Raw genomic sequence first — 25,355 nt, 5'->3', positions numbered from 1 at the left:
ATGGAATATTACTCAGCCATTAAAAAAAATACATTTGAATCGGTTGTATTGAGATGGATGAAACTGGAGCCCATAATACAGAGTGAAATAAGCCAGAAAGAAAAACACCAATACAGTATACTAATGCATATATATGGAATTTGAAAGATGGTAACGATAACCCTATATGCGAGACAGAATAAGAGACACAGATGCATAGAACAGTCTTATGGACTCTGAGGGAGAAGGTGAGGGTGGGACGTTCTGGGAGAATAGCATTGAAACATGTATATTATCATATGTGAAACAGAACACCATTCCATGTTTGATGCATGAGACAAATGCTCAGGGCTGGGGCAATGGGATGACCCAGAGGGATGGGGTGGGGAGGGAGGTGGGAGGGGGTCCAGGAAGGGGAACACATGTAAACCCATGGCTGATTCATGTCAATGTATGGCAAAAACTACTACAATATTGTAAAGTAATTAGCCCCCAACTAAAATAAATAAATTTACTTAAAAAAAAGAAAAAAAGGCAAGACTGTAACAGATTAAGGGAACCAAAGTGCAGATTTATAATAGATGATATTTTATCACATTAGATAATAGTATTTTGTGCATTTAAATTAATAATACTTATATACCATTAAATAAAAAGAGGCACATTACCCAGGGTATGTCCACATTATATAAGTAAATGTAAATAAAAGGAGATGCCTACTTATTTGTGATATCATCCATAAATGATGAGAACGAGAGTTAATGAATTTGAAGGTGGTTAAAGACTATGGTTAGACATTGATTTTGGATGTTGTGCATTGACCTCCAGTGTTTTTATCTTCCACAGAGAAAGAATGAATGCATATCGAGAAGTGGAGTCAGTAGAACCCCAGAACTGCCACCTCATTGAGGGAATTGGTATGTATGTGACAGTGCCATTTCCTGGTCCCCATCCCCTTGACTGAAGCTGCCACCTAATTTAATTCACTGCTACTCCTTAAACCCTCCTACTGAGGCTTCAGCCTCATCAATTTTACCCAAGCTATCTGATTCCACGTGTCCTAAAGGGGTGTCCTAAACGTCAAAATCTATGGCTTTTTCTCGGTCCTCTTACTGACATCTCTCCATCATTTGAAATATGTTGTTGACTGCTCTTTGGTTGGTCCCTTGCTGAACTCTGCTCCTGTCCACTCTGTGACATTTCATTTCCTTCTCTTTTTCTGTTGCCTTACTTCTTTTTTTTTCTTCTCCCCTCTCCTTGATGATATTCTTAGCTTCCAGTGTCACTGCCTTCAAAATTTATCTGCTAGTACCAAGAGAAATGTGAGTTAACCCTTATTCTCAAGAACCTCCCAATCAACTGAGATTTTTTTTCTTAATTAATTGAAAATCCATAGTTGGGTCCTTGATCTCTCAAACTGCAGGCCTTTTTCCTGTTTGAAATCTACTTTGCCTTTTTGTCATTTCCTCTCTCACACCCCACCCATAATCAGCTCTTCTTCCAGACTTCTCTTAAGCTTGGTACCTGCATTCTCAAAGAGATTCAGTTCAAAATTTAGGAAACTTGAACTTCCCTGGCAGTCCAGTGGGTAAGACTTTGCCTTCCGATGTAGGAGATATGGATTCCATCCTTGGTCAGCGAGCTGAGAGCTCACATGCCTTGAGGCCAAAAAACCAAAACATGAAGCAGAAGCAGTGTTATGACAAATTCAATAAAGACTTTAAAAAAATCTTTTAAAAAAATGAAGGAACCATTTATTTTCCCCTCACCCCTCACTGTTTCACGTGAGACCTGTTGGCCTCTCCTGGGCCCCCACACAGAGCTGGTCTCATTTACTCCTTACTGCCTTGATTGCGTGTTCTGGCTCTGAGCCTTTCCCTCTCCCTGATAATACTACTAGGAAAAAAAAAATCTAGCCAGATGCTGTTCTAGGAATGTATTCTTTCATTTTCTCATCTTTGCTCATGAAATTACCTCCAATGATTTCTTCATTGCTGCTTGCTGAAATCAGCTGGAAATCCCTCTTCTACCCCTGAATTCTCATAGCACTCTGAAACTCCCATTCACTTGAGACACCTACCACATGCTTTATTTTAGAGTCAGCAGTGTCTTTCTCTCACAATCAGATTGTAAACCTCCTAGGGTCAAGGACTGTGAATTATTTCAGTATGTGACAGGACAACAGTATAGCTTATTGTGATATAAGTGATCTCCAAGATATGTTACTAATACATACATACATATATATATATATATAAAAGAGCCCTTTTGATTTTGGTTTTCTGTCTTTTTTCCTCCTCTCAATTTCTAAAATAAATAGAGAAATAGCCTGGCCCTTGTGCTCCCTAGTCTTAGATGAGGTGTGTACTGTGAGCTAGAAAGCAGAAGGAACTGAAGAAAAACCATTTCCTGACTTTGATATTTAAAAACCTGGGCTCCTTCAAGGGATTCTGATGGAGATAGAAGGGGAATATGTGCTTGTAGTATTTTTTTTTAAATAACAGGGGACTTTGTCCCATTCTGGGGGAGAATCAAGACCTGTAAAGGAATGGCTACAATATACCTTTAGGGAGGCTGGATCCTTTATACTGTGTGTCATAGCATGAGCAAAGATTGTGTGTGTGTGTGTGTGTGCAGTATGTATAATTGGCAAAATTTTCTAAATTAAAGGAACCACATGAGCTTGGCAATGAATATTTCAGTTGTGACTAGTGTAGAATAAAGGCCAGATGGACTTCCCCAAGTATTCAGCTTCATTTTAAAATCCACTAAGCTACTTGCACAACCCTGGCAGAGAGACCCAATAATGACTAAGGCTGAATTTCCTACCAGTTTAGTGCAATTTGGACATGGGGTCAGATTTAATTTGATTTTAAAAATAAGGAAATGTAACATTCAATCATTTGTTTACTGTCTTGTGGAGTAATATCCATATTAATTATACATATATCTCTCAAAAGAGTCTGCCAATTAATTTAGACAGTAATTAGAGCATTGTTAAAGCATTAGAGCATTGTTAAAGCATTAAAGCATTGTTAAAGTCTAGCCCAACTCTCAGATTGTATGATTCAAATAGACTTGAGGAGTTGAAACTAGAGCAGAAGGGGCCTCCCTGGTGGCTCAGTGGTAAAGAATCCACCTGCCATTGCAGGAGACACGAGTTCTATCCCTGATCCAGGAAGATTCTACATGGTGCAGAACAACTAAGCCTGTGCACCATAACTGCTGAGTCTGTGCACTAGAGCCCAGGAGCCACAATTCCTGAGGCCAGCGTGCCCCAGAGCCCGTGTTCTGCGACACTTCACAAGAGAAGCCACTGCAGCTAGAGAGTAGTCCCTGCTCTCCACAACTAGAGGAAGCCCTCGCAGCAATGAAGACCCAGCATGGCCAAAAATAAATAAAATTATTTCAAAAAACTAGAGCAGAAGAAAAAAAGGCATGCACATCTCATGTCTATTGGCATATGTACATTCTCTACTTACAGAACTTGAACAAGCAAAATGATCCTGGGTCATTTGTCAATAGGACAATATTGCTATATATCTAAAAATAATAATACTACCTCATCAAAGGCCTAGTGTCTATGAGCTTTCTTCTGAGTCCTTTGGAAACATTTCACATCATTCTCACAAACACCCCATAAAGTGGGGGCTGCCATCTGTCTTTGTAGATTAGGAAACTGACACCCAGAAGGATGAAGTTGCCTGCCCAGTGGTCCAAAACTAGAAGGTGACAGGTCTAGATTAAGAGGCAGGGTGGTTTTCTTCTATGCCTTTGTACTCTCTGTTGTGTAACACTGCCTTTCTTATCTCCTGACAGCACATTTTTCAGGGAAGTATGGTAGCAGCAGAAAACAGAAAATCCGAGATGCAAAAGAGTGAAATATTAATAAATAGAGCTGACCAAGATAAGGCAAGCTGGATATTTAAATAAAGCTCACTAATGAGATGGTACTCATAAGACCCACCTCTTTGAGAGTGAAAAGCTTTGTGAAAGCATGGAAAACCAAAGAATTGAAGGCAGAGTATAGTAGGCAGTAACAGAGCTGGGGAAAACTTCTGATTTGTGTTTTCTCCAAGACCTAGACTTTTCTGATTACTTTTACTGGTAGAGGGCTTCCTTGGTGGCTCAGATGGTAAAGAGTCTGCCCTCAATGCAGGAGACCTGGGTTCAATCCCTGGGTCAGGAAGATCCCCTGGAGAAGGTAATGGCTACCCACTCCAGTATTCTTGCCTGGAGAATTCCATGGACAGCAGAGCCTGGTGGGCTACAGTCCATCGAGTTGCAAAGAGTCAAACACGACTAAAACTTTCACTTTGTTGGTAGAACAAACTTTTCCTCTTTTTGTTCTCCTTCCTTATTATGTGTTATTTATTTATTTATTTTGGCCACACTGCGTGGCATGTAGGAGCTTAGTTCCCCCACTGGGGATTGAACCCAAGCCCCCCTGCATTGGAAGAACAGAGTCATAACCACTGGACCACCAGGGAAATCCCATTCCTTCCCCAGTATTCTTACTGGGAAGAAAGCTTAAAAAGTGAAATAATTCTAACCTCCCAGAAATCATACCTCAAAAATCTTTTTTTATATTAAATTCATCTTTTTTCCAAGGCTTTGAGGCTCAAAAGATTGGCTTAACTGGGAAGTTATTTGGCTAATCAAAGTTTCCCTTGAAATAGGAACAGCTTTATTAGTTTGCCCTTGGCAGAATTATCAAGTAGACAGACAGCCCTTGTATGTGAAGTCTTCCTATCTTCCTCTCCTTCCCTTTCCCCTCCTGTAGCTTCCCGTGTCTCCAAGACACGTTACTACTCCATGGTAGGTTCCATTTGTTTTTTTAGCTGGCTGTTTTCTTCCCTCAAAGAAGTGAAATGATAATATTAATTGATAGTAATGTTTTGGCATGACTTTTTCTTAAGATGTCTGTAGAAAACAATCAGAGGCCAGAGAAATGAGGTTATGCCACAAAATAGGGTTAACAGATTAAAAGGCAGTAGATACGTATTTGTAAGACTGGTTTTAGACTTAGCAGTGGGGTTTTAAAGTTATCTGCGCACAGGGTAAAGAGTATGTGGAGAGGACTCAGGGGAGGGTGTCCCAGAGGCTCTTACTCCCACAGGAGCCACTGTTGCTAAGATGTATTGGGCCATCATGCAGATGCAGTGCAGGGTGGGGAGGGGCATAAAGGAGGGTCAGGAATAATGTACAATCAGCTACTAATTCTTTTCCACATCTGAGTGCAAAGCACCAGCTTCCCTGTGCTGTGGACTGAGCAAGTAAAAAAAGACCAGCATAGCATCTCTGGAAAATGCCCACTCATGCTGCAGGTAAATTACTGAAACAGGTTAATGCTATCATGGGAGATGTGTGAAATGGTGTTTGGAAGATGAAAAGACCAATCCAGAGATTATACAACTCAGGACATCTTCTATTCAGAAACTAACACTCACTTGTCAATAATTTAACCTCAAACAAGACAAAGTTCAAAAAACTAAAACAGTTTCTCCTTTTTAGTCAGTCAACTAGCTTGTTGCTGAAAGCTTTTATAGTGAAAAGGCAGATGTTATATTGGGTACCAGGATACGGTACTAAATAAAACCAGGTCCTTGTTCCCAGCAAGTTGCAGCCCAAGTGTGGTGGAGGTAGTCACAGGTGACCATATTAGTACACAAATTGGATGTTGGGGCCAAGAGAGGTTGAAAAGGCTGAGGGGACAGCATCCAAGTCATCTCTAAGGGCCTGTGATACTCAGCCAAGTGGAGGTGAGAGTGGTGTGGGAAACGTGTGTTGCCAAGAAGCAGGTAAAAGCATGTGCTCAGGCATGCAGGTAAACAAGCCTGGTACCCCTCGGGAACTGCTGACACAAGTGCTGCAGCACAGCCAGATCACACAGTGAAGGGTGGAAGCCATGAGAATTGAGATGGGAGCCAAGAGGTATATATAGAATTGGGGATCTAGGCCAAGGAGTTTCAGAATTTTACTGCCAGCCCTACTGGATCTTTGGAGGGTTTTAAGCAGGGGTATCACACGGTTAAGTTTGTGATTTAAAAAGAATGGTTGTAGAGGAGCAAACTGGACCTACTAGGAAGCTATTACAGAAATCCAGGAGGGAGTTCTAGAGCTTGAGAGACGTAATTAGATAGTTTCAGGGAGTAAGGAAAAGGAAGGCATCAAGGATAACTCCAAGGTTCCTACTTTGGGTACTTGGGGGATGGAAATGTCATCCACTAAAATTGAAATATACAAAATGGAGCAGATTTAAGAGGGAAATTTCTGGATCGCTTTGATATATGTTGAACATCAGAAATGAAAAGGCCCGATAGAAATGTCCTATATACGGGAGACCTGGTTTGATCCCTGGGTTGGGAAGATCTTCTGGAGAAGGGAACAGCTACCCACTCCAGTATTCTGGCCTAGAGAATTCCATGGACTACATAGTCTATGGGGTCACAAAGAGTCAGACACAATGGAGTGACTTTCGCTTTACATGTATATACAGGTGAATACAGAGGTCTGGAAGTTGGGAGAAAGTTTTGGGCTTGATTTAGAGATTGGAGAGTTAAGAGTATGTGGGTGGAAGCTGACACCTTGGGACTAGAGTAAATTACACAAGTAGGATGGATGCTCTGCCATGAGAAATAGCCAAGTGTGAGTAGAAGCTGGTATTTCCACCCAGGATAGAGGCAGAAGGAGACTACGGCAAAAGGAAGCCCAGAAGTGGTGTTTAGAGGAAAAAAGAGATAGAAAAAGGTTTGTTCAAAAACTAACCCATCCAGGGGATTCCCTGATGGCTCAGTGGGAAAGAATCTGCCTGCCAGTGCAGGAGACATGGGTTTGATCCCTGATCCGGGAAGATCCCACATGCAGTGAGGCAACCATTAAGCCTGTGCCCTAGAGCCCATGCTCTGCTACAAGAGAAGCCACAGCAAGGAGAAGGCCATGCCCCGCAACTAGAGAGTAGACCCCACTCACCACAACTAGAGAAAAGCCCGGGCAGCAGTGAAGACCCAGCACAGCCAAAAATGAACCAAAAAACCCGACAATTACAAAAAAACCACACATTAATAAATGCATTTTAAAAATTAACCCACCCATATTCAACATGATTTTTAAAACTGTTTTATTCAACTTGCTGGATTCTCCTTAAGTCTGTTTTACTCCATGTAGGGCAGGGCATGCATGCTCAGTCGTGTCTGACTCTTTGCAACCCCATGGACTGTAGCCCGCCAGGATCCTCTGTCCAGGGGATTCTCCAGGCAAGAATACAGGAGTGGGTTGCCATTTCCTGCTCCAGGGGATCTTCCCAATACAGGGATCGAACTCACATCTCTTGCGTCTCCTGCACTGGCAGGCGGATCCTTTACCATGGTGCCACCTGGGAAGCCCTATTCTATGTAGAAAAAGCATTAAATCTTTCAGACCATCAAAACACCATATATTGGTTAAATCTTGATTAACTGGAATACTTAGAAAATGGAAAACTGTGATTAATTTTCAGGTTCCTAGTTGGGGATTAGTTTTCATCTTCAGCATAATCAATATGATTAAATCTTTTTCTGTCCTCCAGTTTTCAGTGCCTATTGTTTATTACTCTGTTGATTCAAATTTGCATTTTTTTTCGGCTTTATTCCACTTTCCTTTCATCCATTCTCCTTAGGAATCCATTACCTCAGGTAACCATTTTCCCATGTATTCTATTTACTATAGCTGCGCAGCAAACTACCTGAAAACTTAGTGACTGAGAAGGACGGTAGTTATTTTGCTCATGAGTTTGCAGTTTTGGCTGGGCTCAGGGGAGGCAGCTCATCTCTATTGCCTTTGCATCAGCGAGGGCATCTCAGCTCATCCGAGATACCTTCAGACTCCTCTGTACCCCGTGTGGTCTCTCCACAGTCTCGCCTCTGTACCTGCAAAGTAGCCAGACTTCTTATATTTAGAATCAGAGCTCCCAAGGCACATGCTTGGAGAAAGAGAGCAATGGCAGGTTTGATTATAACTTGACTTTGTATGTCAGCTGGCATCAATTCCTCCTCATTCAATTTGTCAGAGAAGTTAGAAAGGTCCACCCAGGGTTAAGGAAAGAGGGTACTTAGCCTCCTAATAGGAGAGTTTGAACATCACATTTTTAAGAAGAGCATGTGGCTTTGATATATTGTTTCAATCAGATTTGTAAATTACCATTTGCCATATTCGTTTGCCATATTTGATAACCATTGCTTGCATCCTCAGTGCTGTCTGCCTGTGAACACATCATATGTGGGTCCACCTCTCTGCTAGAAAACATGTGAACCTCCTTTTCATCCTGTCCTTAGTCATAACTTACTCATTATATGTTTCTTTCAAAATCTTCCAAATTCATTTATTTCCAACAGCTCATCCTAAGATTTATTGCTTTTTTAAAATTGGAGTTTAGTTGCTTTATGTTGTGTATGATCTGTTGCTAACAGAGAACAATTAGTAATTTTCCAATATGATTAGAAAACAATAGATTTTTCAGGCCTCAACAAGTTTGAGGAGAGAAATACTTGGCAGAGTAGTCTTTAAGTGACCTTCACAATGATGGCTTTCCAAATGTTATCACTTGGTCTATAGATCTGTCTTGTGTGGCAAGTAAAGCTGAATCTCTTAGGACACGCTCTAGGAGTTTTTATTTAAAGAATAAATCTAGAATATGAATTTATTTTATAGTTATTTGCTTTTTTTCTCCTGAAAATGGACTTCTGAAAAAAAAAAAGAAGAATTTATTATTTCAGGAACCTGGCTCATGTTTTCCTGGAGAGTAGCATGCCTGTAGGATTCCTGAAAGTTAATCTAATTTCCCAAGTAAATAGCTCAAAAAGTTAAGGTAGTTTCCAAAAGAAGTTCAAAGTCTTGACTGTGTGTGAAATTACTCTTTAAGCCACTATTCACGCATCTTTCTGATCCTCAGCTTTTTATTATTTTTTTTTTTTTACAGAAAATGGCTCTGAAGATATTGATATCCTTCCTAGTGGGCTGGCTTTTATCTCCAGTGTGAGTATTTCCCATGCTCCTCAGATGCGCAAGTCAACAGCTGTATGGACAGAACATTAGTGTCGGCAACTTAAGTATCACCAACACAAGTGTCCCACTTATGTGTAGTCAACTAAAAGCACCAAAATGGGATTCCAGAGGCTAACTGAGGCAAGACAGAAGTGCCCAGGATTGCCTACCCCATGGTGGGCAGTTATATACCCAGGGGAGTACCGATAAGTGTATATTCAATTCCATTCACTTCCTAGACGAGGCTCCAGATTTGCTCTGCAGCTATCCATCCTCACCATTGCCCTACTGGCTGAGCCTCGCTTCTGGAAGTCATCTTCTTACTAATTGGTATTCATCTCATCATGCCTGCCTGAGTTTAGAACTCAGTAAATGTTTGCAGAGTAAATATTAGCCACGTTACTCAATTCATAACCATCTTGCATTTCCCAAGAGCATTTCATCTTGGGTTCCTCGGCATTTAAAGAAAAGCTCTTTCAAAGAGGAGTAGGGAAAAACCTGCATTTTATTTCCAGTACCACCTTCACAGGTTTGGGATGATTAGGAATCTATGAGAAGGACTGAACTTCAACAAATTAAAATGTTATATTGTAAAAATATTGAAAATTATCATATACTTATTTAAATCAGTTACAATTTGGAGTGGGACTTAGGATTTTGAAAAAAGTAGATATTAATTACATTTCCAATGTGAATTCTGATTGCTGGAATTGCATGTTCTAATATTCCATTTGGGCCAATAAAATACTATCAAATAACACATTTTAAAAATCTATGTGTTTTTGGCCAAAAGGGGGGCCCATAAAATATTCCTTAATGGTCCCAATTTCTAAATTCTTCAGTATAGTCAGTGTCTATAGTCAATATGCATTTTATTTTTTTTTTCTTTTTAATTAGTTTATTTATGTATTTTTTAACTTTACGATATTGTATTTGTTTTGCCATACATTGACATGAATCCACCATGGGTGTACATGTTTTCCCCTTCCACAACCCCCCTCCCACCTCCCTCCCCATCCCATCCCTCTGGGTCATCCCGGTGCACCAGCCCCGAGCACCCTGTATCATACATCGAAACTCGACTGGCGATTCGTTTCACATATGATAATTTACATGCTTCAGTGCCATTCTCCCATATCCTCCCGCCCTTGCCCTCTCCCATAGAGTCCATAATACTGTTCTATTAATCTGTGTCTCTTTTGATGTCTCGCATACAGGGTTATCTTTACCGATTGCCTAAATATCATATATATGTGTTAGTATACTGTATTGTTGTTTTTCTTTCTGGCTTACTTCACTCTGTATAATACGCTCCAGTTTCATCCACCTCATTAGAACTGATTCGAATGTATTCTTTTTAATGGCTGAGCATTGGAAGGACTGATGTTGAAGCTGAAACTCCAATACTTTGGCCACCTCATGCAAAGGGTTGACTCATTAGAAAAGACCCTAATGCTGGGTAGGAGTGGGGGCGGGAGGAGAAGGGGACAACAGAGGATGAGATGGTTGGATGGCATCACTGACTCGATGGACATGGGTTTGGGTAGATTCCAGGAGTTGGTGATGGACAGAGAGGCCTGGCGAGCTGCAATTCATGGGGTTGCAAAGAGTTGGACACGACTGAGCGACTGAACTGAACTGAATATTCCATTGTGTATATGCACCACAGCTTCCTTATCCATTCATCTGCTGATGGGCATCTAGGCTGTTTCCATGCCCTGGCTATTATAAACAGTGCTGCAATGACATTGGGGTACACGTGTCTCTTTCAATTCTGGTTTCCTCAGTGTGTATGCCCAGCAGTGGGATTACTGGGTCATATGGCAGTTCTATTTCCAGTTTTTTGAAGAATCTCCACACTGTTCTCCATAGTGGCCATACTAGTTTGCATTCCCACCAACAGTGTAAGAGGGTTCCCTTTTCTGCACACCCTCTCCAGCATTTATTGCTTGTAGATTTTTGGATAGCAGCCATTCTGACGGGCGTGAAATGGTACCTCATTGTGGTTTTGATTTGCATTTCTCTGATAATGAGTGATGTTGAGCATGTTTTCATGTGTTTGTTAGCCATCTGTATGTCCTCTTTGGAGAAGTGTCTGTTTAGTTCTTTGGCCCACTTTTTGATTGGGTCGTTTATTTTTCTGGAATTGAGCTGCAGAAGTTGCTGGTATATTTTCGAGATTGTTTGTCCCTTGCTTCGTTTGCTATTATTTTCTAGCATTCTGAAGGCTGTCTTTTCACCTTGCTTATAGTTTCCTTTGTTGTGCAAAAGCTTTTAATTTTAATTAGGTCTTATTTGTGTATTTTTGCTTCTATTTCCAATATTCTGGGAGATGGGTCATTGAAGATCCTGCTGTGGTTTATGTGGGAGAGTGTTTCGCCTACATTTTCCTCTAGGAGTTTTATAGTTTCTGGTCTTAACGTTTAGATCTTTAATCCATTTTGAGTTTATTTTTGTGTATGATGTTAGAAAGTGTTCTAGTTTCATTCTTTTACAAGTGGTTGACCAGTTTTCCCAGCACCACTTGTTAAAGAGATTGTCTCTTCTCCATTGTATATTCTTGCCTCCTTTGTCGAAGATAAAGTGTCCATAGGTGTGTGGATTTATCTCTGGGCTTTCTATTTTGTTCCATTGATCTATATTTCTGTCCTTGTGCCAGTACCATACTGTCTTGATGACTGTGGCTTTGTAGTAGAGCCTGAAGTCAGGCAGGTTGATTCCTCCAGTTCCATTCTTCTTTCTCAAGATTGCTTTGGCTATTCGAGGTTTTTTGTATTTCCATACAAATTGTGAAATTATTTGTTCTAGTTCTCTGAAGAATACCATTGGTAGCTTGATAGGGATTGCACTGAATCTGTAGATTGCTTTGGGTAGTATACTCATTTTCACTACATTGATTCTTCAGATCCATGAACACGGTACATTTCTCCATCTATTTGTGTCCTCTTTGATTTCTTTCTCCAGTGTTTTATACTTTTCTTTAGGTAGATATATTCCTAAGTATTTTATTCTTTTCGTTGCGATGGTGAATGGAATTGTTTCCTTAATTTCTCTGTTTTCTCATTGTTAGTGTATAGGAATGCAAGTGATTTCTGTGTGTTAATTTTATATCCTGCAACTTTACTATATTCATTGATTAGCTCTAGGAATTTTCTGGTGGAGTCTTTAGGGTTTTCTATGTAGAGGATCATGTCATTTGCAAACGGTGAGAGTTGTACTTCTTCTTTTCCTATCTGGATTCCTTTTATTTCTTTTTCTGCTCTGATTGCTGTGGCCAAAACTTCAAAACTATGTTGAATAGTAGTGGTGAGAGTGGGCACCCTTGTCTTGTTCCTGACTTTAGGGGAAATGCTTTCAGTTTTTCACCATATAGGATAATGTTTGCTGAGGGTTTGTCATATATAGCTTTCATTATGTTGAGGTATGTTCCTTCTATTCCTGCTTTTTGGAGGATTTTTATCATAAATGGATGTTGAATTTTGTCGAAGGCTTTCTCTGCAGCTATTGAAATAATCATGTGGTTTTTATTTTTCAGTTTGTTTATGTGGTGTATTACATTGATTGCTTTGTGGGTATTGAAGAATCCTTGCATCCGTGGGATAAAGCCCACTTGGTCATGATGTATGATCTTTTAAATATGTTGTTGGATTCTGTTTGCTAGGATTTTGTTAAGGATTTTTGCATGTATGTTCATCAGTGATATTGGCCTGTAGTTTCCTTTTTTGTGGCATCTTTGTCAGATTTTGGTATTAGGGTGATGGTGGCCTCATAGAATGAGTTTGGAAGTTTACCTTTCTCTGTAATTTTCTGGAAGAGTTTGAGTAGGATAGGTGTTAGCTCTTCTCTAAATGTTTGGTAGAATTCAGCTGTGAAGCCATCTGGTCCTGGGCTTTTGTTTGCTGGAAGATTTCTGATTACAGTTTCAATTTCTGTGCTTGTGATGGGTCTGTTGAGATTTTCTATTTCTTCCTGGTTCAGTTTTGGGAAGTCATACTTTTCTAAGAATTTATCCATTTCTTCCAAGTTGTCCATTTTATTTGCATATAGTTGCTGATAATAGTCTCTTATGATCCTTTGTATTTCTGTGTTGTCTGTTGTGATCTCTCCATTTTAATTTCTAATTTTGTTGATTTGATTCTTCTCCCTTTGTTTCTTGATGAGTCTGGCTAATGCTTGTCAATTTTATTTATGCTCAAAGAACCAGCTTTTGGCTTTGTTGATTTTTGCTATGGTCTCTTTTGTTTCTTTTGCATTTATTTCTGCCCTAATTTTTAAGATTTCTTCCTTCTGCTAACCCTGGGGTTCTTCATTTCTTCCTTTTCTTGTTGCTTTAGGTGTAGAGTTAGGTTATTTATTTGACTTTTTTCCTGTTTCTTGAGGTGAGCCCGTATTGCTATGAATCTTCCCCTTAGCACTGCTTTTACAGTGTCTTATAGGTTTGGGGTTGTTGTGTTTTCATTTTCATTCGTTTCTATGCATATTTTGATTTCTTCTGTGATTTGTTGGTTATTCAGCAGTGTGTTGTTCAGCCTCCATATGGTGGAGTTTTTAATAGTTTTTCTCCTGTAATTGACATCTAATCCTACTGCATTGTGGTCTGAAGAGACGCTTGGAATGATTTCAATTTTTTTGAATTTACCAAGGCTAGATTTATGGCCCAGCATGTGATCTATTCTGGAGAATGTTCCAGGTGCGCTTGAGAAAAAGGTGAAATTCATTGTTTGGGGGTGAAATGACCTGTAGATATCAATTAGGTTTAACTGGTCTATTGTATCATTTACAGTTTGTGTTTCCTTATTAATTTTCTGTTTAGTTGATCTGTCCATAGGTGTGAGTGAGGTATTAAAGTCTCCCACTATTATTGTGTTATTGTTAATTTCCCCTTTCATACTTGTTAGCATTTGCCTTACATATTGTGGTGCTCCTATGTTGGGTGCACATATATTTATAATTGTTATATCTTCTTCTTGGATTGATCCTTTGATCATTATGTAGTGTCCTTCTTTGTCTCTTTTCACCGCCTTTGTTTTAAAGTCTATTTTATCTGATATGAGTATTGCTACTCCTGCTTTCTTTTGGTCTCTATTTCCATGAAATATCTTTTTCCAGCCCTTCACTCTCCATCTGTATGTGTCCCTTGTTTCAAGGTGGGTCTCTTGTAGACAATATATATAGGGGTCTTGTTTTTGTATCCATTCAGCCAGTCTTTGTCTTTCAGTTGGGGCATTCAACCCATTTACATTTAAGGTAATTATTGATAAGTATGATCCCATTGCCTTTTACTTTATTGTTTTGGGTTCGAGATTATACACCCTTTCTGTGTTTCCTGTCTAGAGAATATCCTTTAGCATTTGTTGGAGAGCTGGTTTGGTGGTGCTGAATTCCCTCAGCTTTTGCTTGTCTGTAAAGCTTTTGATTTCTCCTTCGTATTTGAATGAGATTCTTGCAGGATACAGGAATCTGGGCTGTAGATTATTTTCTTTCATCACTTTAAATATGTCCTGACATTCCCTTCTGGCCTGAAGAGTTTCCATTCAGTGATCAGCTGTTATCCTAATGGGAATCCCCTTGTGTGTTATTTGTTGTTTTTCCCTTGCTGCTTTTAATATTTGTTCTTTGTGTTTGATCTTTGTTAATCTGATTATTATATGTCTTGGGGTGTTTTGCCTTGGGTTTATCCTGTTTGGGACTCTCTGGGTTTCTTGGACTTGGGTGATTATTTCCTTCCCCACTTTAGGGAAGTTTTCAACTATTATCTCCTTGAGTATTTCTCATGGTCTTTCTTTTTGTCTTCATCTTCTGGGACTCCTATGATTCGTATGTTGGTGTGTTTAACATTGTCCCAGAGGTCTCTGAGGTTTTCTTCATTTCTTTTAATTCTTTTTTCCTTTCTGTTTCATTTATTTCTATCATTGTATCTTCTACCTCACTTATCCTATCTTCTGCCTCCGTTATTCTACTGTTGATTCCCTCCAGAGTGTTTTTAACCTCATTTATTTCATTATTCATTATATATTGACTCTTTTTTATTTCTTCTAAGTCCTTCTTAAACCTTTCTTGCATCTTCTCGATCCTTGTCTCCAAGTTATTTATCTATAACTCCAATTTGTTTTCCAGATTTTGGATCATTTTCACTATCATTATTCGGAATTCTTTATCAGGTAGATTCTCTATCTCTTCCTCTTTTGTTTGATTTGGAGGGCATTTATCCTGTTCCTTCACCTGCTGGGTATTTCTCTGCCTTTTCATCTTGTTTATATTGCTGTGTTTGGGGTGGCCTTTCTGTTTTCTGGCAGTTTGTGGTTCCTCTTTATTGTGGAGATTCCTCACTGTGGGTGGTGTTAGACGGGTGGCTTGTCAATGTTTCCTGGTTGGGGAAGCTTGTGTCAGTGTTCTGGTGGGTGGAGCTGGATTTCTTCTCTCTGGAGTGCAATGTAGTGTCCAGTAATGAGTTTTGAGATGTCAGTGGGTTTGGTGTGACTTTGGGCAGCCTGCATATTGAAGCTCAGGGCTATGTTCCCATGTTGCTGGAGAATTTGCGTGGTATATCTTACTCTGGAACTTGTTGGCCCTTGGGTGGTGCTTGGCTTCAGTGTAGGTATGGAGGTGTTTTATGAGCTCCTATTGTTTAATGCTTCCTGGATTCAGGAGTTCTCTGGTGTTCTCAAGATCTGGACTTAAGTCTCTGGTCTCTGGTTTTCAGTCTTATTCTTACAGTAGCCTCAAGACTTCTCCATCTATACAGCACTGATGATAAAACATCTAGGTTAATGATGAAAAGTTTCTCCACAGTGAGGGACACCCAGAGAGGTTCACAGTTACATGGAGAAGAGAAGAGGGAGGAGGGAAATAGAGGTGACCAGGAGGAGAAGAGGGGAATCAAAAGGGGAGAGAGCAAGTTAGCCAGTAATCACTTCCCTATGTGCTCTCCACCGTCTGGATCTCTCAGAGATGTTCACAGAGTTACACAGGGAAGAGAAGAGGGAGGGAGGAGACAGAGGTGGCCAGGAGGAGAAAAGGGGGAATCAAAAGGGGAGAGACAGATCCAGCTAGTAATCAGTTCTGTAAGTGTTCTCCACAGCCTAGAACATACAAAGAGATTCACAGAGTTGGGTTGAGAAGAAAAGGGGGAGTGAGGAGATGGAGGTGACCTGGTGGAGAAAAAGGAGAGTTAAAAGGGGGAGAGAGCAATCAAGCCAGTGATTTCACTCCCTTGTAAAAATGGGTACTGAAGATTGGTTTCTTGAAGATACAAAGTTGATAACAAATACTAAAAACCAAAGATTAAAAATCTAGAGTGGAGGTTAGGTTCTAAAAAATACCATATTAAAAAACAAGAAAAAAAAAAGAAAAAAAACCCCACCAGAGTCACAAAAATTATAAAAAATATATATATATGAAGTTTGCTTTAAAAATAAGGTCTTAAAAAAAAAGTTAAAAAAATACAAATAAAAATAGGGTCTTTTTTTTTTGCAAGGTAACAGTAGGTTATAAAAATGAAAATTGAAGGCGTAATAGTGGACTTAAAAATAAAAATAAAATAAGAAAATTAAATTAAATTAAATTAAATTATAAAAATAATAAAAGTGTTAAAAACTTAAAAAATGGTAATAGTAAAAATATATCTAGGGCTTTCTCTGGAGCTGTTATGGACACTGTGGGGTCAGTTCATTTTCAGATAGTTCCTTGGTCCAGCTTGTAATTCTTAAGTTCGGTAGACCCCTTCCTATGTAGTCGGTGCTAACTACAAGGTTTTAATCTGTTGCACCTGTCTCTTCCAAAGCAGTTCTCTCTGTTTCTTTTAGCTTCTTCTGTTTGCTGGTCTCTTCAGTGTCTAATTTCCACCCTGACACAAGGGGGGCAGTGGTGGTCACTTGATTTTTTTAAGTCTCACTTGTTCAGTTGTGCTGTGGGGAGGGAGGAACACTGCAAACAAATCTCACTGGCGTGTGCTCACAATGTTTCCACCACACTGGGTTTGCCCTGCTCACGGTATGTGTGCTTTCCCAGTCTACACTACTCAGGATCTAGGTTGCACTGCCAGGAACTGTCTGAAGCGGCGCCTGGGGTTGCCTGTACTTCCCAGGTTTAAGCCGCTCAAGTTCAGGTTCCTGGGTACTTCACAAAGGCACAGACTTGGTTGAGCCTGGGTTTTGTGCCCTTCCCAGGTCCGAGCAGCTCTGGTGACCAGGTTTTTGGCTAGTGCGGTCAGGAGCTGTGCCTTTTTCCCCTTCCCCCGTCCCAGCTGCTTGGTTTTCTGAGTGTACAACAGGCGCAGCTTCCCAGGTGTGCCGTGCTCTCCCCTGGGGAGCTGATCTCTGGCTGCGACCCTCTCGGCGGGTGTCAACCTTCCAGAGTCCCAAGAAATCCTGGTTAGCAATGAGATCTGTTTGCAGTTTGGTATAGGATGCCTCTCTGGGGCTGCAATTCTGCCCTTCCGGCTCTGGCTGCCCTCACCTGCCTGTCTCCTGCAGGGAATGGGCCAGTCCGCAGCAGACTTGCTCTGCTCAGTCCTTTGTTCTGTGAGCACGCCTGGCAGTGTCTTAGGTTAAGGCTTTTCGTGGGAAAGCTATCCCACGGTCTAGGTTGCTGTCTCAATCTAGGTCTCTCAGATTGCCCTCGGGGCATCCAGGCCCAGTCCTTACCCAAAGCAATGCAGCCCGCCCCTCCCTGCCCAGCCCCTGCTTGCTAGTTGGGGATGCGCACATCTGGGCTGCACACCCGCTGGGATTTGCTGTTAGGTACATAAACCACGGGTTTTAATTATTTATTTATTTTTCCTCCCAGTTATTTTGCCCTCTGCAATTCCAAGGCTCGCCACAGGTCCGCCGGAGAGAGTGTTTCCTGGTGTTTGGAAACTTCTCTCTTTTTTAAGCGTCCCTTCCCGGGACGGATCTCCATCCCTACCTCTTTTGTCTCTCTTTTTATCTTTTATATTTTGTCCTACCTCCTTTCGAAGACTATGAGCTGCCTTTCTGTGTGTCTGATGTCCTCTGCCAGCATTCAGAAGTTGTTTTGTGGAATTTGCTTGGCGTCTAAATGTTCTTTCGGTGAATTCGTGGGAGAGAAAGTCATCTCCCCGTCCTATTCCTCTGCCATCTTAGGACCGCCCCCATCAATATGCATTTTAAATTGCTGCTGGTGGTGGTATATGTTAGGGTAGGTGGGTGGGGAGGATTTTATTTCTTTAGTTTTCCTCCCAAAACTAAAGCTGTCTAGAAAAGCTTTTTCTTTGTTGACTTAAATTACCTACTGTCAATTTAGATTTTCAATTTGATGCCCGACAGACCTTTAAAAACAATTATTTTATGGCTAGGAGATGTGTAGTTCCTACTGTATATTTCTTTTCTATTAATATTTTCACTAGAGCTAAGTGTACTGAATTCTTGTTATTCAGCAAGTAGAGATTTTCATCACAAATAATTCTATGAGAAATGTTATAGCCTTTTGCAAAATAATAAACAACTCATTCTTATAGGATAAGGATAATGTTCTTTGCTTATTTTTAATCTTGCTGTACTGCAATAAATTCAAGTCCTTGTTCTTCTTGGTTACCTCCTACTGCCCTTTCCTGCCATCCTAGAACATATTTGGAATCTGCTGATTTAGGGAGTAATTCTGTGTGATAGATATTTTTAGTCTATTTAGAGGTGCCAAGCAGGCTATTTGCTTCCTTACCTTGGGACTTGACATGTTCTTTGCCAGCAAGATTACTCCCTTCTTCACATGTTGCCATCTAACTCCTAGTTCCCTATGAGGACTCCCTGTAGTGGAACTTTAATTCCTCAGGAATATCCCTAACACTCTCTTTCTGGGCAAGATGGCTCTTCTATGATCCCATAGATTCCCTGTGGTTAGGGTCTTAGATGCCTCCCCATATCTGATGTTCTTGCTTGGTGCTGCCTCCCTGGATTTCAGTCCTTCTGAGACTAGGACTTTGGAGTATCTGTTGCCATGCTGCACCTGACACAATATCTGGCATACATAGGTGCTTGACTGCTTACTGAATATGTGTACTGGTGAATGAGGGCCATGGAGGAGCTCAATGCTTGTCCACATGTACCTGTAGTCTGCTGGTGGAAATAAGACGCCTGCACACCCAGGTGATTTTTGCCATTTTTAGGGGTGAATGGTATCAAAATAATTGCAATCATTGCCAAGATTCTTACCTAACTGGCTTAAACAGAAAACCAAGCATATGTAAAGAGTTTCATTTGTCATGACACTTAATGTAGGTCATGTTTGTTTGCCATGCTCCACCCTTAAATTCCCCAATCAGATCATTTCCACTTCCAGAGCACCTAATCCTTCTACCAGCTGGCAGTGCCCTCACATTCCTCCAACTCCCACTGTACTTGCTGTGGGGTTCTGCCCTGAGCAGCGTTCCTGAGCAATACAATATTCTCTACTGTCAAACCTTTCTTTATGGTGTGGCAAAAAGTTGTACATCGCTGTACAGCTAATGATCTGAGTGATTTAGGCATTTCACTTCTCTGGGCTTAATTTTCCTTATGTGAAAAGAGAAGATTTACCTCAAGTGAAAATGGGAAGAATTGGGTGTCTCTGATGTCTTTCCCCCAGTGTCACCACTATTTGTGCCACTGGACTTAGTGACAAATTGACTATGAAGGAAAGGATAGATTTGGAGTCTCAACTGTATGGCCTGATATTGGGGAGACCAGTGATTCCCTAAACAGAGAATACATACAAATGAGAGCAAGGATTTGAGGAGAGATGATTTTGGTTTTGATCATTTGATTTTGAGCTGCCTTTGGAAAGAAGTTGGGATGCAAGCTAGGGCTCCATAGAGAGGTTCCAGGGAAATGTGCATATTTGATAATTACTAATATAGAAGAAATACCTGAAACCTTATGAATGAGCTCTGCAAGGGAAGAGTGCAGAATGAGAAGGGAGGGATGAATGAGGACAAGAGGAGGGAAAGACAGGAAAAGAAGCAGTAATTCTATCTGGAAATTGTACTCTAGATTTTTTGATAAGAAATAAAAGTTCTACCATAGTGTCAAATGCCACAGAGATACAGATAAGGAAAAACCGAAGGATTATTAAATAAGACATTTTGGAGGCCGTTGATATGACCTTTATAGAGGTATTTCTACAAACTGGTAGAATATGGATTCCAGAGAATTAAGAGTTGGAGCAATTCAAACCAAGGCAACAAGGTCAAGTGATGTTTCTAAGAAATTTGACAGTGAAGGAAGGTGAAAAAAATGCCTGTTTGAAGTAGTAAAGTTGGAAAATATTTGTTTCAGGGAAAGACAAATGAACAATTTTTCAGGTAAAAGAAGGGGACAGTGGTGAAGTATGAGTGGTGAATTCTAAAGACAGACCCCAGAGAACAGGGAATTAACTAAGAACAGAAGGATATTCTCTGCTTAGAAAAGAGGGAGAAAGGATGAGAATTGATAAAACTGAAGAACAAACTGAGGTAGAAAGGAGGGAATCAGGAAATTCATGTTGAATGGCATGGATTTTTTTTTCAGTGAAAAAGGAGGTAAAGTCATCCACTGAAAATACAGAAAGATGGTGTGGTCTATGGAAGATACTGAAATAAATCCAAAATAGATACTTAGAGATACACAGTAGTTTACATATTAGAAAAAACACAAATATTGATAAAGAATATTGAATGTCTGGTTGAAGTTAAGATGATAACTTTGTAGTGTTTTTCAACCTGATTTTAGACTGCTGCTGCTACCTACTGCTAAGTTGCTTCAGTTGTGTCCGACTCTGTGCAACCCGATAGATGGCAGCCCACCCGGCTCCCCCGTCCCTGGGATTTTCCAGGCAAGAACACTGGAGTGGGTTGCCATTTCCTTCTCCAATGCATGAAAGTGAAAAGTGAAAGTGAAGTCGCTCAGTCGTGTCCAACTCTTAGCGACCCCATGGACAGCAGCCTACCAGGCTCCTCCATCCATGAGATTTTCCAGGCAAGAGCCCTATATAAAAGCTAGAACAGGGCAAAGAGACTTGATAGAGAATTTGATAAGGAAGCAGTGAGCAAAGAGTGAGTCTTTCTTAGAAGACAGGCTCTTAACTGATTCGAGGTCTGGAAGCATAAGTGCATGGCTCAGGGCTGTTAAAAGACACTTGCTCTTTGGAAGAAAATCTATGACAAACCTAGACAGGGTATTAAAAAGCAGAGACATTACTTTACCAACAAAGGTGTGCATAGTCAAAGCTATGGTTTTTCCAGTAGTCATGTATGGATGTGAGAGTTGGACCATAAAGAAGGCTGAGCACCAAAGAATTGATGCTTTTGAACTGTGGTGTTGGAGAAGACTCTTGAGAGTCCCTTGGACTGCAAGGAGATCAAACCAGTCAATCCTAAAGGAAATCAACCCTGAATATTCATTGAAAGAACTGATGCTGAGCTGAAGCTCCAATACTTTGGCCACCTGCTGAGAAGAGCTGACTCAGTAGGAAAGACCCTGATGCTGGGAAAGATTAAGGGCAGGAGGAGAAGGGCATGACAGAAGATGAGATAGTTATATGACATCATCGACTCAATGGACATGAGTTTGAGCAAAGTCCTGGAGATAGCAAAGGACAGGGAAGCCTGGCCTGCTGCAGTCCATGGGGTTGCAAAGAGTTGGACACGACTTAGCAACTGAACAACAGCAACAGGGGCATGCTGATCTGTTCTCTAGGAGTGGTGACTTAAGGAGGATGAATGACAGAGGGAATAGCCCTTCCACCGATGGGCTTCAGTGGCTGGTGTTACCTGAGGAAAGCCAGGTTTCCCATAAGATTTAAGCATAGAAGGACTATTCTAAGAAAAGTTTGAAGATACAGGCAGAGTTATATGCTGCAGTCCATGGGGTCACAAAGAGTCGGACACAACTGAGTGACTCAATAACAACAAATTTGGAACTGAAGACCTACCCTCCCAGAGGTCAGGGGAGGCAATGGAAAGGCCAAGAATAGTATGAGTAAGAGTGTGTGTGTGTGTAAGAGAGGGAGGGAGAAAGGGGAGAGAGAGTGCAAAGGAGAAGTTAGAGTAGAAAGAAAGAGAGAGAGAGAAGGAAAGAATTTAAACTGGGTATAAGTAGACATGAGTGTACAAGAAAATATACAAGGTTGTTGATGTTTACATACATCAGAGTGATAGAGGAAGGATACAAGGAGGAAGTAGGCTGAGTTTTATAATTAGTATAGAATAAACCAATCCTAAGTTTTGACACAGTGACCTGGGATGCAGCAAAAGTCCAATACATTCAGGACACTTATTATTGGTTGATAAACACCTGGTTCTTCCAGTAGAAACAGCCACTGTACAAGTTACTGGAATGAATGTTTTACAGTATTTGGAGAAAAGGATTCACATTCAAATCTTTGGACAAATCTATAGGAACCAAACAGGTCAGAAATAGTCAACTCAATGAAACTGGTTCTCCTATTAATTCTCAGCTGATCCTACTCTTTGTCATTACATAATATAACAATGTAGGGTGTAACATGCTCCTACATGCTCCACCTACATTGTTATATTATGTAATGACAAACAGTAGGATCAGCTAAGAATTAATAGGAGAACAAGTTTCATGGCCACCTAATGCGCAGAGCCGACTCATTTGAAAAGACCCTAATGCTGGGAAAGATTGAGGGCAGGAGGAGAAGGGGACAACAGAGGATGAGATGGTTGGATGGCATCACTGACTCAATGGACATGGGTTTGGGTGAACTCCGGGAGTTGGTGATGGACAGGGAGGTCTGGTGTGCTGTGGTTCATAGAGTCTCAAAGAGTCGGACACGACTGAGCGACTGAACTGAACTGAGGGTGGGAGCAGTGCAATGAAACCATACACCCTAGGACTAGAAAGAAAGAACCTTATAAAGAACTAGAAAGAACCTTAGTAATAAAATATTTTAACTTCCACATTTTATAAATGAGTAACCTGTAGCTTAGGCAGACCAAGGGACTCAAACAAAGTAATTCAGCTTAGTCTCTTGTATTATGCTCTTTGGCTTAACCTCCTCTCTATATATTAAAAACTGAAGATAGGTTCTTCCCATATTCCCATTCCCAATGGCTTGGAAGACACTGGTAATCCTTCAGATCAGATAATGGCAACACCTGACAGTGTAAAAAAATCCCAGGAATCTATAAAAGAAATTTAGAGGTTTGAACATATTTGTTTCTCTGTTTCTTAAAGGGATTAAAATATCCAGGCATGCCAGACCTTGCACCAGATGAGCCAGGACGAATCTTCTTGATGGATTTAAATGAGCAAAACCCACGGGTCCAGGAATTAAACATCAGTGATGGTTTTGACAAAGCATCCTTTAATCCACATGGAATAAGTACTTTCATTGACAAAGGTAAAACCTGAATGCTTAAGAATAAGGGGGAAATGAGGGAAATACAAACAACTCATCCTCAAACTACCCAGCATGTATGTCAAAGGAGGGAAGATGCTATTTTACCATAGAGGTATATATTTGTGACATAATAAATGCATATCAAAACATTTTTTTAATTGTATAAAAGAGAGGATGACTAGATTGTGGTCACACACTCTTTCTCCTATTCTCTTTTCATCTCACCATCAAAACCAGTCTGAATGTTGTTCTCAGAAATCTAACATATAAACTAAAGGCCCTTTGAAAATAATCATGTGATATTACGCTGTGGCTGCTGCTGCTAAGTCGCTTCAGTCATGTCCGACTCTGCGCAACCCCATAGACGGCAGCCCACAAGTCTCCCCCATCCCTGGGATTCTCCAGGCAAGAACACTGGAGCGGGCTGCCATTTCCTTCTCCAATGCATGAAAGTGAAGATGTAACATTACAAAACGACATAAAAGAAAACAATGGATGAATTAGACATGATCAAAATTAAAGTCTTCAAAAGATACAACCAATACACCACAGGTAACTCTGCTCAAGGTTGTGTAGCAGCCTGGATAGGACGGAGTTTGGTGGATAATGGATACATGTATGTGTGTGGCTGAGTCCATTTGCTGTTCACTTGAAACTATCACAACATTGTTAATTGGCTATGCTCTAAGATAAAATAAAAAGTTTATTAAAAAATAATAAAATACCAAAGTGGCTTACCAGGTGATATACTTCTATTAAGATGAACCAAATAAAGGAAAAAACACCACCAAGGAAGTGAAAAACAACCTAATGAGTAAGAGGAAAAGATTTGCAAATCAGATATTTGATGAGGCTTATATCCTAAATATATGAATAATTTTTACATCTCAACCAAAAAGACAAATAACCTGATTAAATAATAGACAAAGATCTTAGTAGATCCTTCCAAAGAGATATACTAATGGTCAATAGACATATGAAAAGATACTCAGGATCCTTAGTCATTAGGGAAATGCAAATCAAAACCATAATGAGTCCACTTTATAGCCATAGAGCAGCTACAATAAAAAAAGACAGACAATAACAAGCATTGGCAAAGATGTAAGGAAGCTGACATCCTCACACTTTGCTGGTGGGATTGGGTGCAATCACATTTGAAATCAGTTTGGCAGTTGCCCAAAATGTTAAATCTAGAATTGCCATATGATGTAGAAACTACTCCTTGGCACATACCCAAGAGAACTGAAAACATAGGTTCATACAAAAACTTACACACATATAGTCATAGCAGCATTACTCCTAATATGCAAAAGGTGAAAATAATCCAAATTCCCATGAAATGATGAATGCATAACCAAAATGTGGTATGTTTGTACAATGGAATATTATTTGGCAATAAAAATAAATGAAGTACTGATGAACCCTGTAAGCATTACCCTAAGTGAAAGAATTCAGTCACTAAATGCCACATGCTGTATGATTCCATTCATATTAAATGTCCAGAACAGGTATACTTATAGAGACAAAAAGTAGATTCATGGTTGGCAGGGACTCAGGAGAGTGGGGAATGGGGTGTGACAGCCAATGGATATGGGGTTTCTTTGGGGGGGGTGATGAAAATATTCTGGAACTAGATAGTGGCTATGGCTAGACAACTCTGTGAATACACTACAAACACTAAACTGTACATTTTCAAAGTGTGAGTTTAATGGCAACTGAATTATATCTCAAAAAAGCTGTCACAGAAAACAGAGCATAGTTATGAATACACTATATTATATATGCTTTAAAATAATATTATTTTTCTTTATAGTGTATAACTCCAGACTAACAATTTTTAAATATTTGTGGGTCTACAGATCATGTAAAATATAAGAAGAATAAAACCTCTCTAGTAGTAATGACATGAAAAGGAGGAGAAATGGAAGTGTTTCAAATCAAAATTTTTGAATGAATGGTGTTTTAATTCTTCCAATTACATACTGGAGTTACAATGCATTGTTAAATATAAATTT

At 40.1% G+C, this 25,355-nt stretch overlaps 2 protein-coding genes across 5 annotated transcripts in view; one reads left to right on the top strand and one right to left on the bottom strand.

Annotated features, from left to right (window-relative positions):
- ASB4 (ankyrin repeat and SOCS box containing 4) overlaps window positions 1-25,355 on the bottom strand; it is a 259,323-nt gene that overhangs the window by 190,370 nt on the left and 43,598 nt on the right. The gene's annotated exons all lie outside the window — the stretch shown is intronic.
- The window catches only part of PON3 (paraoxonase 3), a 44,284-nt gene that overhangs the window by 1,693 nt on the left and 17,236 nt on the right, over window positions 1-25,355 (top strand). For all 4 annotated transcript variants that reach the window (XM_081531525.1, XM_081531524.1, XM_081531527.1 and 1 more), the window contains exons 2-4: window positions 826-896; window positions 8,936-8,991; window positions 23,175-23,340. In XM_081531525.1, the coding sequence (XP_081387651.1) occupies window positions 826-896; window positions 8,936-8,991; window positions 23,175-23,340 (293 nt within the window). The remainder of the gene's footprint in view (window positions 1-825; window positions 897-8,935; window positions 8,992-23,174; window positions 23,341-25,355) is intronic.

The sequence above is a fragment of the Giraffa tippelskirchi genome, chromosome 10 (assembly GCF_054371585.1).
Source record: "Giraffa tippelskirchi isolate mGirTip1 chromosome 10, T2T-mGirTip1v1.2.pri, whole genome shotgun sequence".
Taxonomy (NCBI): Eukaryota; Metazoa; Chordata; class Mammalia; order Artiodactyla; family Giraffidae; genus Giraffa; species Giraffa tippelskirchi.
This window is presented reverse-complemented; position numbering and strand designations above follow the sequence as displayed.